Consider the following 17,959-nt stretch of genomic DNA (forward strand, 5'->3'; position numbering starts at 1 on the left):
TGAACTAAAACGATCTGTGTAATAACCATTTAAAAGTATGAAAAAGCACTCTACAATAACATAGGACTTTACGTATTATGCTAACGCTTAATTTGTTGCCACATCACTGACTGAAAGTATATTGACATGTGATTGAACTTAACTAGATTATTTATGAGGAAATTTTGGAAATTTTCCCCTCTCCAAAGTTTGGCAAGCATGAGATTAATGATTAACATGCTCTCCCACAAAAACAAAGTGATTTGTGACAGTTTTAATTTTTAAAATTAAAAATGGAAACAAAAAAACCTCTCAAATATTGTCACTGCAAAAGTATTAGTTCATAGCACTCCCTAATATATATGCCCCAACAAATAACACAACTCCTAAATTCTATCTCTAAAAGTCATCACTAAAAAAATTAAGATCTAAATTACTCCAATTTTAGGCCAAAGATATACTAATGTTTCTTACTTTAAAAATCACTGCACTAAAATGGGAAATAAAATGTAAGACAGAATAATCAGACTGCTCATGCAAATAAACATGACATCAGCAATCACGTGAGGCACAGAGCCCTGGCCAGAGTGCCAGCAACCCTGGGCTGCAGTTCTGACTGAGCCCTCACTATTATGCTGCATGTAAAACAAGGGAGCTGGAACAATGACCTGTAAGGTCTCCGTCAGCAACAAATCATAGGCCTCTAAGAAACAGGAGCCTCCACACTCCAAAACATTTTAACTCAGAACAGAACTCTATTTGAAAACTCCAACCACAACAGGATAAGTAGCAGACACTGCTAATCCCACAGACTGGAAGACAGGCTCTCCATCTTTCTTACACCAAAATGCATTAGACATGAGGATGTAAAATTGCATGACAAGCTCCTTGGGTGTACCCAGAACTAGAGACAAACTCTGTTGTTAGTTGTAACTCTAGCCCTATCCTCTCACAGGCAGGATGACAGTAACAAAATGCAAGTAAGTGAAAGTGACATTATTATAACACTTTTCACATTACGCTAATAAAAGAAAAACATTCTCAAGTTTTAAAAAATATCAGCTTAAGAACAAGCTAATGACCAAAAAGAAAAAGCTAACGACACACCACACAAGTGATGCTGGCTTTCAGTAAGCATGTTGTTTACTGCATCTGTGTAACGCTAATCCAGAACGTTTTATCTACTTAAACAGTACCTTCGCAATGGCGTCCTGCAATCGATTGGCATCATTTCGGGTGTGAGCCAGATCTTCCTGTAGGCTACTAGCCAAAGTCTCTGCTTTTTCTTTGTCCAGCCTGACACTCTCCAAGAGATCCTGAATATCAGATTTGTCTCCAGAGTTATGGATGGAATACAGCTCCGCCACTTTCTGCTTTTCATTCTCCAACTGGGCCTTCAGGCGATTCATCTCTATCTGGTCACTGGCCACTGTGGCTTTGAACTCCTCTAATGTGCCTGCCAAGGCTGCTTTGCCCTTCTGTTCAGACTCAATAATTCGTTCCATATGGTGATTTCGTTCTTTGAGTGCCCCTATCATTTCTTGAGCTTCCTTGTTGTCCTGTTCTGCCATCTTCAAAGTATTGCTTAAATGCTGCTGGACACCTAGGAGCTGCTCCCGTTCAAAACGGGCATTCTCAGCTAGATCCATGTAACGCTGTTCCAGCTCCATATAGCGTCCACTTTTCACATCTTCATCTATGACGTAAGAAATGTGATGTTCATCTAGAAGGGAGCGGAAATATTCAATCTGTCGGCTAAAGTGTTCCAGCTTATCACTCTGCTGACATAAAGACTCCATGAGAATAACCTTCTCCTCTCCAAGCCTTTCATTTTCACTATTCAGCTCTTGGGTAATCTGCTGTAAATCAGCTAGCTCTTGCAGAGTTGCCTGAAGTTCCTCACTCGTACTGTGTTGGTTCTCTTCCATCTGGTGGATCCGCTCAGTCAAGCAAGCAACAGACACTTCACTAGCGTTCCCGCTGCTCCCCTTCCGAGAGCGCTCTATGCTCGGGATGCCTTCCGACTCTGAGGATGAGGGTGCGTCTAGGGCATCATCACTCGATGTGAGGGGCTGGTACACCTCACTGCACTCGCTGTCTAGATTGTCCATAGAGTTACTGTGCTGATGGTCCATGAGGGTGTTTTCATCCTGACTCAAGAGATCCTCCACTGACCCAGGGGCAGAGCCTTCCACCGAAGAAGTCAGAGTCCCTCCTCCATCACTCTGGTTACCAGGGGTGATTTCTGGGCTCAGGGACTGATAGCCAAACAGTTTTTCAGAATTGTCCAGCCTCTGCTCCAGGGAAAAGCCCAATGCATTCAACCTGTCCTTTAACATTCTGTTTTCATTTTTCAGCTGGTTGAGCTCTTCACGGATGGCAGTATTCTGTTCCTGTAACTGCAGTAAAGTGGACTCAACGTCAGTCGGCTGGTGAGCAATAATGGCTTCCTTCTCAGATTTCTCATCACCCTCAGAATGATCCTCATTAATGCCCAGCTGAGCACGCATGTCTCGGAGTTCATTTCTCAAATGCAAAATTTCCACGTCTTTGGTTTTTGCCAGTGTGAGAAGCTCTTTCACTTTGGCTTCCAGAGCAGCTTTGTCACTGATCTGATTGTCCGATTTAGACTTGCTCATGCGAACATCACATTCTGTGGCAGTGCGACTGCGGGAACGTTTGGCCAGTGCCACGTCATTAGCTCCCTGACCTGCAGAAGGTAGTTTTTTGCTCTGGTTTAGTCGGGTACGTTCACGCAATCTTTCTCTAGTAGAACTGGATTCTTTATTACCTGTGGAAGTGCTCCGCTTGGCTGAAGAACTTGTGCCTACATGTTTAAAACAAAGAATTTAAGGCAAAAATATTCACAATAAAAAGGCACACAGTTTTATGCCCCAGGTCTAATGAGATGAAACCTAGGGATCTACACACTGACCATGACCTATATTAATCTTGCCTTACAGTCTCGTTACTGTAAAATTCAGTTTCCTCAAAACCAGAAGATCATTCATCTTTTAATTATCAATGAAAAGAACATATACAGTGAATTGTACACTTTAAAAGGGTGAATTCTATGGAATGTGAATTTTATCTCAATAAAGCTGTTATATTAAAAAAAACTTACACACATTAACTTGAATTCTAAACCATAGCTTTCAACAGGCGGCCAGGGGCTTAATATTCTAGAGCAAGCTAGATGAAGATGACTCTAGGATAAGCCAGTCAGGCAGCAAACTAACTGTAGAAACAGATGATAAAAGAAAATGACAAACGAGCAAGAAGGGAAACACAGCCTCCAGATAAACCAAAAATCTAAGCTACCTACAATAAACACAAAAAACACGGCCAAAGTAAATGCAAAAAGTTTTCACCCCACAGAATGCCACATAAATAGTACCGATAACAATAATTATAACAACAGCTAACATGTACTTAGCACTTACTACACAGACACACACACATTAACACTTCCTTATACAAGCCTCATTATTATCATCCTGTTTTACAGAGGAAGAAACTCACGCAGAGATGTTAAATAATTTGCCAACATCCCACAGGTAATAAATGAATGAGTCAAGATTCAAACGCAGGCAGGCAGTCTGGCTCCAGAATCTGCAACTTAACCTGTAAACTATACTGCCTCTTTAAATGTTAGAAAACAATGACGCAGTAATGCTAAATAATGAGGGCACATTAATCAAACAAGCTGCATGAATCACACTATTACTTAACTGCTACAATTTTAAGCCTGAAAAGAACTGATATGATCACATTTAATATAAAAAAAAGAGGAATATGTTTAAAGAATTATAAACACAAGAAATAACTGCAATGCTTTTTACTTTGAAAAATAAGATCTAGACCTAATCGGTAAGTATTTTTAAAGAACCTACTGGTTCTTCATGTGGCAGGCATCAGGCTGCAGAGCTAACAGGGAGCAAAAGGTCTAAGTGAGGTCGGCAGACAACGACTAATTCTTCCAGGGATCAGGTGTGAAGCAGGGCAAGGAATTCTGGCGCCACAAGACAGGCAAAGATGAGGAAGCAGAAGTGAGGATGGCACCCAGAAAGGAAAAGCAAGGCCACACAAGTTAATGGAAGCAGCAGGGGAAAGTTTCTACGGGGCCCTGAACGCCAGAGCGAATTCAGCGAGTCACAGCGATAAATGTTCTTGAGCAGGGGAGAAACATAAGGAAAGAGCATTTTTATGGAAACCGATCTAGAGGATACTAAGTGAAACATGAGGAAGAAGATGAGTGAAAGAGGAATGAGGGCAGGCAGAGCAGTAAAAGGACAGTACTGGGAGTAAGTCCTAGATTTCCACAGGAACAGACAGGGTAACAATCTGGAACAGGTTTCAAAGGCAGAAGTAACAAGATCAGGCGAAACAACTGCAAATGGAGGCCAAAAGAGGAAAAAGATGGTATAACGTTTTCCCGCAATATTAATTCTCTTTCCCATTTCTGTAAAGGGTACCACCATCCTTCTTATCTAAACCAAAAAGGTCTGTGCGTGTCTGAAAGATAAAAGGAGCCAGTAATGACGAAGGGATGGAAAATGCCCCAAAAGGAAAGGAGAGGTAAGGAAACAAGAAGAAAGAAGAGACAGAATATGAAGAAAAGCTCCCTTTCTAGGATTATTGTGACAAGTGTGCAGACAGCAGAATCTGAGGTACAGACAATGGAACTGGTCTTAGGGAAGTCACCGGGAGTAAGTAAGGTAGAGCAGATGAAATGAAGAATTAAAGATGTCGTCATGGGCTGACTTGTGTCCCTCAAATCCATATGTCGAAGCCCTAAACCCCAGCACCCTCAGAATGTGACAGTATTTGGAGATAGAGTAATTAACTTAAAGACATAATTAAGCTAAAATGGGGTTGTTATGGTGGGCCCCAATCCAATATGACTGGTGTCCTTAGAGAAGAGATTAGGACACAGACACAGATAGAGGGACAACCACGTGAGGACACAATGAGAAGGCAGCCATCTACAAGGCAAGGAGAGAGGCCTCAGGAGAAACCAAACCTACTAACATTTTGATCTCAGATTTCCAGCCTCCAGAATACCACCATGTGTCGCTTAACCATGGGGATACATTCTGAGAAATTCATCATTGGGTGATTTTGTCGTTGCGTGAACATCACAGAGTGTACTGACACAAACCTAGATGGTACAGCCTACTACACACCTAGACTATATGGTACTAATCTTACGGGACCACTGTCACATATGCGGTCCATCACTGATGGAAACATCATTATGTGGCTCATGACTGTAGTGAGAAACTAAATTTCCGTTGTTTAAGCCACTCAGTTACGGTATTTTGTTATGGCAGTCCCAGCAAATGAACACAGCTGCACAGAGTTGGACTGGGACAACCGATCCAGGGAGGTGATAACTGAATTCAGACTTGAGAAGGCAGGTGGCATTGGTCAGCAGAGAACCACATATGCAAACACATGGGATCTCTCCCAGCAAATGCTAAAGGCTGGAAACAGGAAGAGATACACATGATATGAGAGTATTTCACTTCCTTCTAACCACACAAGCTGCCGTGTTAAAGGTGGTGACAACCTCTGGCTTGAGAGTAAAAGACCTAAGGTTCAGTCCTTGCTCCACCACCAGCTTTGTGGCCTGGTACAAAATGGGCACCCAATAAACATTTACTGGGAAATGAATGCATGGCCTTGGGCAAGATACTCAAGCTTTCTAAGTGTAGCTTTCTCATCTCTAAAATGAGGATAATAATAGCCTCAACCTCATAGGGTACAGAAAGGATAAAACGGAATAATGCCTATAAAGCACAAAGTAAGGACTTACGTGTTTCCTCCTGGAGATCATACCACACTGCTATTATAACTAACAGTGGGGCATGATCCGGGACGGAAGGAAGAATCCACAGAAGGCCAAAGCAGGAGAGAGGATAGTAGGTAAACCTGAGCTAGGAAAAAGTCTAATACACACAAGAGGGGCTGATAGCCTAAATAAAGACGACAAAAGAAGGTCTGTAATAATTTTTGCCAATTTGCTTCCATAAGCCTCATTACAAACACATGATCTTACGTTTACTAGAAGTTTTAAAGTTCTTTTCTATAAGTGTGAGAAGTAACATACGATAGCATTACTCCCCAGACTATAGGATGAGTTAGTTTATGGACTTCATCAAATCTAAAGACAAACTGCTGCCAATGAATGAAGAAGAAGGGCAGAATGGGAATGAAGAGATGTAGGATGGTCATCAAAGGCTGCCAACATCATGGAAAGAGAGACACCCAGAAATAACGTGCCTCCTGATGGATGGATAACTACCACCTAGGAAGGAACCCCGAAAAAAAGGAAACCTGAACCTGTCCCATCACGGCTCTAGACCCAATGACATTCACAGTAAACAGAGAAGAAAGGAACACGGTCAAGGACATCATGGGGATGTAATATCAAAATCCATATCATGGGAAGCTCTCCAGGTCAAAGAACTAGTTCCACAAAAATTAAATTCCAAGAGGGTCCAGCCCTGTGGCCGAGTGGCTAAGGTGGCCCAGGATTCGTGGGTTCGGATCCTGGGTACGGACCTACTCCACTCATCAGCCATGCTGTGGAGGCATCTCACGGACAAAGTAGGGGAAGACTGGCACAGATGTTAGCTCAGGGCTAATCTTGCTCACACAGAAGAGAAAAAAACTAAATTGCAAGAAAAAAGGGAGGGTAAACCCATACATTTAAAAAAGAAGGGGTTTAGCCTTATATATGTTATATATATATTAAATATGTATAATACATTATATTATTACATATCAATATTAATTATATCTCACAATATACATTTATTATATTGCAATATTACACTGTCCTTACATACACATGCATGTGTGCGTGCACACACATACACCCTTCCTACGCCACCCTTCCCATTTTTCTCTCCTCCCTGGCTCCTTCCTCTCTCCTCCTTTCTCATTCTATTATGTCCCATTTATTCTCCTGTCTTCTCTCCAGAGCCTCCCTCCTTCCTACACCCGACATCTCAGAGGCTCCTCTCCCCAAATCTCACAGTTGGAGACTGAGTTCCACAGTCAGCCTGGGGGTTCACACGTGTGGATCCCAGGCGCAGACCTACACACCACTCATCAAGCCATGCTGTGGTGGTGTCCCACATACAAAATAGAGGACGACTGGCACAGACGTGAGCTCAGGGACAATCCTCCTCAGCAAAAAGAGGAAGTTTGGCAATAGATGTTAGCTCAGAGCCAATGTTCCTCACCAAAACAAATAAAATTAAAAAATTTTTAAAAATACTTAAAAGACACATCAGCAATGATTATACATGGACCTTACATGAATCCTGATCTAAACAAACATATAGTAAATATACATGTAATATTTATGAGACAGTTGGAAATTTAAATACTCAATAATTTATGACTTGAGGAATGATTATTATTTTCAAGACTGATAATAGTATTGTGATTATATTTTTAAAAGAGTCCTTATCTTTCAAAGATAAGTAAATATTTGTGGATGATTTTATGACATCTGGAATTTGCTTCAAAAAATTAAGGGGGAAGGTGGGCGTCAAGGAGTTAAGATTGGCCATCAGTTGAGATGGGTAATGAGGACATGCGGCTGAAATACCAAATACTCTTGTACATGTTTGAAATTTCTACAATTAGATGGACTCCCCTCAATACCACTGTCCTCTGCCTATGCAAACAAACAGGCAGTTTACCTCTTACGCGGAGTGCCACTCATACCTGTGCTAGTCTTGGATTTGCTCTCCACAGTGGTCATGGCAGGGGCAGATGCTAAAGATGCTGTGGAAGGGCAGGTGCTCTTCTTTCCTTTAACACCATTAGTCACTGTCACCCCTCCAGCCATTCCAGCTAAAAGGTCATCACTGCTCTTGGTCTAAAAGCAACAGAAAATAACAAATTGTCTAGATGAAGCAAGATTAAATAACATTTTGAGACTACACAAAGCTCTTGACTTTTACATTGAGTTCTAGAGCTCTACAAAGACCTTCTGACAGTTACCAAGCAGGACATCACACTGTGCTACAGAAACAGAATCTCTTACTGGTTTATGAGCAATCACATACTTCTTTTTAAAATATGAAAATCATATACGTCATTTACAATTTTATGGAAGCCACTGTTTGCCCACATGTGCCAGATTTAGTGAGGGATGGGAAGTAGTGAAGACAGCCTCCTCGTTACTCTTCCATCTAGGATGTGGCTTATGAATAGGGATCATCTGAACAATATCACATGGGCTATCTCAGGAAAGTTCTACAATGCCACAGGAAATGCCATCTTGCAATTTCTAAAGAAAAATATCACTGGGAACCAGCCCAGTGGCATAGTGGTTAAGTTCACGCACTCTGCTCCAGTGGCCCCCGGTTCGTGGGTTCGGATCCTGGGCACAGATCTACATACCACTCATCAAGCCATGCTGTGGCAGCATCACACATACAAAACAGAGGAGGATTGGCACAGATGTTAGCTCAGGGACAATCTTCCTCAAGTAAAAAGAGGAAGATTGGAACAGATGTTAACTCAGGGCCAATCTTCTTCACCAAAAAAAAAAAAGAAAAAATATCACTAGGAGTCAGAAATAATCTTCACTGCTCTGAAGCGATTCAATGATGGAGCCAATATCTACAAGAAATTATTCTGAAATTTATTTTCTTACTTTATCTATTTTTTAGTAGTTTAATTTAAGCCAAAATGGAAAGGAGACTTTTTTAAGGCCTAATAAATAAAAAACTAGAGATTTTATGGTTAGGGAGAGAGTTAGCCTAAATGATCACACTGCTTGAGAAAGATCATTTGTAATATTTATTTATATTTTATAAATATGACTGAAAAAATATGAGCTTTTAAAAAAAAACAAGCATTCTGGATAATTCAATTGGGTATAAAATTATTACTTAAGAAAAATATTGAAGAAATCTGTTTTTCACTTCTCCTAGAAATGAGAAAGAACACAAAGGAGTTAAAGATCTGTGGGGAAAAAAGCCCTACTTTTTAATAAAAGAATCAAAAAGTTTTGTCCTGTTAAGGTGAAGACATAAGTTAACCAACTGACTTACACCGCTTTCTATCTGGAGCCATGCTCAGATAATCATGATAAATTCATTTCTACAAACTAAAATGGTTCATAAATAACTAAGCTCTAAAGATTCTTCCAGTTCTAAATGTCAGTGACTCGAAATGGAGGAGATTGTTCTCGTCATTCAATTATGAAAGTTAAAATATACTATTGTATAATTAAGTTAAAATGTACCATTAGGTAGGTCGATCTGTCTTACTAAAAAAGAGGCAGGAAAATGATTAATGTTTTAAATAACTTAAACAGAATTAAGCTTTGTTAATTCAGAGTTGTTACATTACGAAAAATCTAGGTTATATACCAAGGAAGGGGGATACTGCATTCATCATTAAGGACTGTTCGTTCATATTCTTTAAAACTAGATTCTGTTAATGAAATTGGTCATCAACTGTGATTCAAAAAAATTGTAAATCAAGTTACATCTCCTTCCTGTCAATTTGTACCTTATCCAGCAATGAAAAGTAAACTCAACACACTCTTACATTTTCAAATCATCTTTTATATTCTGTTAATAAAAACTAAAATTATCTTTGAACTAATTTTTCTTCCTCCATAAGGTATTCTTTCCTTTCACAATAACTACACATGAAAACCACGCTACACAGTCATGTGATAAGTGGCTTAACTGTCACACTTTTCTGTTCACAGTCAACCTTTGGGTAATGGCAAAGTTAAACATACATCAGAGCATCAAATCAAGAACTCTGCAGTTACTATAATTACTATGATAGTACAGCACTGGCACATGAATAAACCAGTGGAATAGAACAGAATCCAGAAAGAAACTGCATGTATCAACGCTTGATCGATTACCAAAGAAGCAGTGCAGAAAAAATCAGTTTTTCAAAAAATGATGCTAGGTTAATTATATATTCATAAAGGGGAAAAAAATGAATGAGCCTTATTTCACATCATAACAAAAATTTCCACGGCTTTCTAACTATGATTCAAAATCCTGAATGATAAAACAAAGAATTAATAAATTTGACTACATAAAAATTAAAACCTTAAAAATTTTTCTAAAAACTTTTGTATGGCCAAAAAAATCATCATAAGCAAAATAAGAAAAAAAAAACCATGAGAAACTGGGAGGATGTATTCGCAATATCTCATAGATAACGGGGTAATATTCCTAATACACAAAGAACTCTTCAAAACTAGGGGGAAAAGGCAAAAAACCACACAGAAAAGTGAGCAAAACGAACAATCACATACAATCAATTCACACACACACAAAACAAGATGCTCAGTCAAGTTCACAGTAGGAGAAATGAAAATCCAACAACAGAGACCCCACTTCACACTACCCAACTGGCAAAAATGAAAAGGCAGGAGACATTCTGCTGGGAAGGACGTGGGGAAACAGGCACTCTCGCAGGAGTTCCTCAGAATGCACCCTGAGAAAGTCTTACGGAAGAATCAGACAACACCTAACAAGCTACACACGCAATTACCTTTTGCCCAGAAGTCCCACTTCTAGGAATTAAAGTCTCACTTCTAGGAATTAAGCTGAAGACACACCTCCAATCATACAAAGATACATATGCAGAAGGTTATTCATTACAGCATTTTTAATTGCAAAATACTGGAAACACCTTAAATGCCCATACATGGGAAAGTAGCTGAATAAACTATAGTACATCCATGCAATGAAATATTAAACAGGATGAGAAAGATTGCTACAAATTGGTATGGAGAGATTTCTAGAGTACCTTAAGTAAGATAAAGCAACGTGCAAAAGTATATCTAATTATGCCAACTTCTAGAAAGAGGAAATAAAAAATATCCATGCTCATTTATGCAAAAAGAAACACAGGAAGCATAAACAAAAACCACACTAGACTGTTTACCTCCAAGGGGTGGGTGGGACAGAGTAAGGAGGAACGGGGGAGGGGAGCGGCACTTCTCAGCACATGTTCTCACACAGTTCTGACTTACAGAAGCACGGCAGTGATTCACACGCTCACAATACACAAATGAATAAAATAAACACTGCTGCGGGAAACCTAAAATGGAACACAGTAGGAACAAAGGGGCCCAAATGTATTTCAAATGAACAACATATCCACACGGGGTGGGAATGGGGGGGCAATCCAAACATCTTTGGAACACAGTGTTTTCTCAAGACAAAGACAAAAAAGTGTAAATTTTGACCTCCAACTAATAGATTTGTTTTTTGCAGTGGTATGGGTGAGCAATTCTCTAACCATTTTCTATAGATTCTAGGATTGAGAAAATAAGTAAATATATTATAGGTAATGAAACCAGGTTTCTCACTGCTGGAGAAAGGATCACAATTACGGAAAGTGGAAAGGGTCCTATGAACCTTGTACATCAACTGGAACTGGAAGTCTCAGTGTGAACTTATAGGTTTTAATACGTATGAAGAGAAAGAAACACAGAAATTGATACAGATATGTACGTATGCATGTGTGTGTGTGTGTGTCTGTATTTTCTATCTCTGACCACTGAGAGGGCTTAGAAACAACAGACTCAAAAGCAATGAGCACACTGGCTTCCAGACGGTTTAAGTTCCATCCTCCACTAAAAGGAACAAGGCCTCCTTGAAGAAAAGGCTGATTCTAGGGCAGGGCTGGAAAAGTACAAAACTTATCAGGACAGAAATTAAGGAATTGCTCAAAACATAATAAGAACATGTCAAAAAGATACGGGAGCCAGTTTGAAGGGGCTCCCACTGGACAAATAGGGGACAATCTGAGCATCAAAATAAAGATGCTAAAAATTTATAGCTCACTGAATAAGAATCCATGAATCCACACTAATATAAGTGACTATATAAATGGAGAAAAAGTAAAAACTGTTCCTTATAGTAGAATGCCAACTAATGAATGTAGAAGGAATGATGGAATTAAAAAATTACCATTTGGAAAAATCATAGTAGTAATTGATCCTGGAAAGAATTATCAAAAATTGTTAAAACTAGGGCAAAAGTTTGATGAAAAAGAAGATATTTACAAAGTCTCAAAGTATTGTTGACAAGATAATTATTAATTACAAAAGGAAACAGTAATCTGACAGTGGAGGAACTTAGCAGACATCACCTTAACCAAATTAAGTTAACATCACTAGGAATGGAGTAGATTGATATTATGTGCCTTCAAAAACGCAGCGCCAAGGACACGTGGCTTCTGTGGGACTACTGCCAAAAACATATAACCCCAACCTAATGACAAGGAAACACTGACAAACCCAAATTTGGATGACAGTCTACCAAATAAACTGGCCTACACTCTTCAGTAATGTCAAGGTCATAAAAGACCAAGAGTGAGGAACTATTCCAAATTTAAGAGAATGAAAAGTGTAACAACCAAAGGGAATTCATGATCCTAGATTTAATCCGGACCAGAAAAAAATTTTCTTTTTTGCTAAAATGTACAGTGGGACAACTGGTAAAATTTAATTGATGTCTGTAGATTAGATACTAGCATTCTATCAATGTCATTTCTAGATTTTGTAACAGTACTACGGTTATAAAAGAGTATGTCCTTGTTCTTTAGGAAATGCTGAAATAGTCACTGAAATATTCAGCAGTAAACCAGCATTATCTCTACAATTTACACTAAACAGTTCCAGAAAAAAATTCGATCTGTTACATATGTCTATAGTGAAAATGACGAGCCATGAGAAAAGGGTAACACGTAGGGAATCTTAGCAAAGAGTATACTGGCATTCTTTGTACTAGTCCTTCAACTTTTAAGTTTAAAAATTTTTCAAAATAAAAACCTTTCTTTCTTTTTTTAGCTGTGACTAAAGTCTACAGTATTTTTTTTTTAAGATTTTTTTTATTTTTTCCTTTTTCTCTCCAAAGCCCCCCAGTACATAGTTGTATATTCTTCGTTGTGGGTGCTTCTAGTTGTGGCATGTGGGATGGTGCCTCAGTGTGGTTTGATGAGCAGTGCCATGTCTGCGCCCAGGATTCGAACCAACGAAACACTGGGCCGCCTGCAGCGGAGCGTGCGAACTTAACCACTCGGCCACGGGGCCAGCCCCAATAAAAACCTTTTAAAAAATTAATTACAGGGGGCCAGCCCCATGGCTGAATGGTTAAGCTTGTGCACTCTGCTTTGTTTGCCCAGGGCTTTGCCAGTTCAAATTCTGGGCGCAGACATGGCACTGCTCATCAGGCCATGCTGAGGCGGCATCCCACATGGCACAACCAGAAGGACCCACAACTAGAATATACAACTATGTACTGGGCAGCTTTGGGGGAAAAAGAAAAAAATTAATTACAGATAGATTAAGAATAACGCTCCTAGAAAAAAGCATAGGAGACTATCTTCTTGACTCTGGGATGGGTAAAAATTTTACAAGCAAAACACACACACACAAAAACTAACATAAAGAAAAGATTAACAAACTGGACTTTATTAAAATTAAGAACTTCCATTCATCAAAAGATACCATTAAAGAAACAAAAAGAGAAGACACAGAGTGGGAGAATATATGTGCAACATGTATAAACGACATAAGGTTCAACATCTAGAATAGGTAAAGAACTACAAATCAGTACCAAAAAAGGCACTGCACACCTCATACCCTTTGGGAAGACTACCATCAAAAAAATGGGGCCGGCACGGTCGCATAGTGGTTAAGTGCGCACGTTCCACTCCAGCGGCCCGGGGCTTGCCAGTTCGGATCCTGGGTGCGAACATAGGACCGCTTGGCAAGCCATGCTGTGGTAGGAGTCCCATGTATAAAGTGGAGGAAGATGGGTACAGATGTTAGCTCAGGGCCAGTCTTCCTCAGCAAAAAGAGGAGGATTGACAGCAGACATTAGCTCAGGGCTAATCTTTCTCAAAAAAAAAAAAAAAAAAAACAGAAAAAATAAGTGCTGGTGAAGAAGTGGAGAAATTGGAACCCTTGTGCACTGTTGGCAGGAATATAAAATGGTGCAGCTGCTGTGGAAAACAGTATGGTGGTTCCTCAAAAAATTAAAAACACAATTACCATATGACCCAAAAGAAGTGAAAGCAGGGTCTCTAAGAAATACCTGAACACCCATGTTCACATCTATTATTCACAATAGCCAAAAGGTGGAAGCAACCTAAATGTCCATCGATGGAAGAATGAATAGGCAAAATGCAGTGTGTACATACAATGGAATATTACTCAGCCTTAAAATGGAAGGAAATTCTGACACATGCTACACTGCAGATGAACTTTTTTTTTTTTTTGAGGAATATCAGCCCTGAGCTAACATCTGCCAATCCTCTTTTTGCTGAGGAAGACTGGCCCTGAGCTAATATCCATGCCCATCTTCCTCTACTTTATATGTAGGACGTCTGCCACAGCATGGCTTGACAAGCAGTGCCATGTCCACACCTGGGATCTGAAGGGGCGAACCCCGGGCCACCGAAGCAGAACATGCGCACTTAACCAGTGCACCACTGGGCCAGCCCTGTAGATGAACTTTAAGCACATTATGCTGAGTGAAATAAGCCAGTCACAACAAGACAAATACCATATGATTCTATTCATATGAGGTACTCAGAGTAGTGGGACTTAGAGACAGGAAGTGGAACAGCGGTTGCCAGGGACTGGAGGGAGTGAGGGAATGGAGAGTTGTTGTTTATTGGGTGCAGAGTTTCAGTTTGCAAGATGAAAACGTTCTGGAGACACATGATGGTGATGGTTGCTCAACAATGTAAGTGTACTTAATGCTACTGAACATAAAAATGTTTAAGATGGTAAATGTTACGTGTATGTTACCACAAAAAAAATGTTGGGGAAAAAAAAAACACATTAGAAAAATGGGCAAGTGATTTGAACAGGCACTTCACAAAGACATCTAAATGTCCACCAAAAAATAAGATGAAAACATGCTTAATCTCATCAATAATAATGTAAATGCAAATTAAAACCACTTCAGATTCCCTCCACACACACCTGAATGGTGAAAATGAAAATGTGGAGAAATCAAGAGTGTAAACTAGTAACCACTTTGAAAAAGTATTTGGCCTTATGTCTATTAAAGCTGAACAGTGCATACCCCATGACCCAGTAATTTCACTCCTAGTTATAGAGCCAACAGAAATGGTACACATGTATACTAAAAGACACGTATAAAAGTGATTATAACACTCTCCCTCTCTCCTTTTCTTTTCTGAAGAAGATTCACCCTGTGCTAACATCTGTTGCCAACATTCCTCTATTTTGTATGCGGGTTGCCGCCACAGCATGGCTGATGAGTGGTATAGGTCCATGCTCAGGATCTGAACCCACAAGCCCGGGCCACTAAAGCAGAGCATGCTGAACTTAACCACTATACCACGGGGCTAGCCCCAACAACATTATTCTTAATAGTCACCAAATGGAGACTCCAGATGTCCATCAACAGCAGAAGAGGTGAAGGACTTGTAGTCATCCCATGGATTAGTAATCAGCAACAAAGAAGAAGCCACTACTATAGGAACAATATGGACGGGTATCATGACCACATCACTCACTGAGTTGAGGAAATCAGACACGGAGAAAAAGAACATGGTGTATGATTACATCTATATAAAGGTCAAAAACTGGCAAAACTAATCTCTGGTGCTAGAAGTCAGGACGGTAGGTGCTTGTGAAGAGGATGGAAGGGCAGCGACTAAGAGGGGGACGCTCAGGGAGCCGCTGAGGTCCAAGAGGGCTCTGTTTCTCGACCTGGGTGGTGGCCGCGGGGAATGTTCACTTTGTGGCGATTCACTAAGTTCAACACAGACCCTCTGCGAAGCTCTCTGGATGTGCGCTATACGGCAACAGAGTAAAAGGAAAACAGAAAACAACTCTGCACTCTCCAACTTGCTGCTCTTTTACACGAGGCTACTTGCAGGCTCTCTGCAATTTTTCCATTTCTTTTCATTTTTGTTACACAATTCTGTTAATATATTTGCATTCCCACAGGCCAACATCCCCCATGAGCAACAGTCCAAACTGAAATTGATGAAAGAATAGATTTCTCGCCTACTTTTTAACAACAGAGGCAAAACACAAATCGTTTAGTACAATCTCCATACAAATAATGAAACACTAGAACCAAAGAACCTATGCTTCTCAAGGTAAAGTCCACGTTTCACAGTCTGCATCTTCATCTCAAATTTAAGATCAGTTTTGAAGTTTTACCTTTTAAGTTTCAGAGATGGATTCCTCCATCATACTGTTAACTAACTTTGACACTGAAAAGGTATGATCACAGAGTCACCGAGAGTCAATTATTTTGAGAGATTCTAACTTTAGTAACTGAAGCTTATTAATTCCCATCTGTCAATTTTTAGAAAAAAAGTCTTCTCAGTACAAGGAAAAAGTGTATTACTTCTACCAGGATTAAGCATGACCACTCGAGCAGTGTGTGAAACCCGGAAAGCACAGGCAGGTAGGAGACCACCTCTACATGGAAAACAATCCTCTCTACTGGCTGTGTCACAGGAGAATTAAGCACACAAAGGCCCCAAGCCAGATGTCACAGCTACTGACAAGAGGGGAACCACTGCCCCAAAAAGTCACTGTGAACAGCAGCAGTGCTTCACTTCATACTGACAAAAGCTCCAACCAGCCGTGAGGTGCTCTGGGTCAAAAGGGTCCTTTCCTCTGCCTGTCAACCAGACCTAGCCTCAAATACTAATTAACACGAGAGAGGTAAAGACAGGCACATCCCCATACCCTGCCACTGTAAGGAAAGAGTCATGAGAATACTGCGCGGTGACAGACACACACATGTGGCTGTCCACACGAATGGATGAGTACGTGGCGTGGTGTCCAAATGATTAAGAGCCGAACGCTTCATTCATCTGGTTAATCATCACTGCTCCATCACAGTTACAGAATTCAAGTTGTGGGAGCTGTCTATATGCTAGAGAAGCATAGTGAAATATGAGAACTTAGAAAAAGAAAGTAACACTGAAGTTTGTGGGGTCCCGAAACTTTTTTAATTTTTCTGTTCATTTTCACTGTTTTCTTCTTTCCTTCTGTGTCTTCTTATTTCAATTTCTATTCAAGACTTTTCTATTCTAAGACTTTTTTCTTCTCCTCCCTTAAGTAAAAGCAGTTGCTCCAGTCCAGGTAAAGTGTTGCCAAATAGCTTCCCCTCTTCCATGACTGTCCCCACTCCTCACCGACGTACAGAACTACTTAAGCAAACCAGCCAACACAGCAGAGCCAAAGCTATGGACAGCCGGCATGTGCTGGCACACAGCAGATACACAGCTCTGCTTCACAATGAGAAAGTACTTACTGTGCAAGACCAAACTAGCAGAACTCTGGATCCAAGCTTCCGAAGATGTGACACGCCTGCTCAGTGCACACTCCATAGTAAACCTTCAAAGACACTGTCTGCCACTGACAAGGAGGCAACAGAAGGAAGACAGTAGTGCACATCCAATGCCAACGTTTCGACCTGTTCTTCCAGTCACGTAAATAACAGGTCACCCAGTCACACAGGCACTCTACTCTGAAGACAGCACCAGCAACTGAGTAACCAGTTAGGGCAGAAAATGCCAGCTCTCTTACACGAAAGAGGAACAGCACTGCCGCCAAGGAAATAAGTCAGGGTGTTGATTCAGACTAACAGAAGTAGGACAAAGGTCTACTCCTGGTACCATCCTCCAGGCCACAGAATGACACCTAGCAGCTCATCAGGACTGTAGCAAGGAGGAAATCTGGGAGCACCTCCAAGCCCATGGAGTAAGTCTGGGTTCAGTTTTGACAACTCTAGAATAGAAAAACCAGCATTTCCTGCTAGATCTTTCAACACAAAAAAGGAAGTCCCTCACCAGCTGTTCCTGTGAGATGCTTCTTAAAATAATTAAGCCAGGATCTACCAAAGCCCTGAATGGACAAAAGGCTTTAGAATGGATCATGTTTCAGGAAGTGCTTGGTTTCTCC

At 40.4% G+C, this 17,959-nt stretch overlaps 1 protein-coding gene across 9 annotated transcripts in view; it reads right to left on the reverse strand.

The window, feature by feature from the left end:
- Positions 1-17,959, reverse strand: part of SPECC1L (sperm antigen with calponin homology and coiled-coil domains 1 like) — a 135,698-nt gene that overhangs the window by 88,240 nt on the left and 29,499 nt on the right. For 6 of the 9 annotated variants that reach the window (XR_011505501.1, XM_044775374.2, XM_070516585.1 and 3 more), the window contains 2 exons: positions 7,723-7,876; positions 1,176-2,806 (listed from right to left, as the gene is read on the reverse strand). Coding sequence is in view for 8 of the 9 variants with exons in the window: in XM_044775374.2 (XP_044631309.1) it covers positions 1,176-2,806; positions 7,723-7,876 (1,785 nt within the window). In the remaining variant the exon portion in view is untranslated. Of the gene's footprint in view, positions 1-1,175; positions 2,807-7,722; positions 7,877-17,309; positions 17,788-17,959 lie in introns of those variants that run through there. The other 3 variants (XM_070516588.1, XM_070516589.1, XM_070516587.1) reach the window with 2 other exon arrangements.

The sequence above is a fragment of the Equus asinus genome, chromosome 8, assembly GCF_041296235.1.
Source record: "Equus asinus isolate D_3611 breed Donkey chromosome 8, EquAss-T2T_v2, whole genome shotgun sequence".
Taxonomy (NCBI): domain Eukaryota; kingdom Metazoa; phylum Chordata; class Mammalia; order Perissodactyla; family Equidae; genus Equus; species Equus asinus.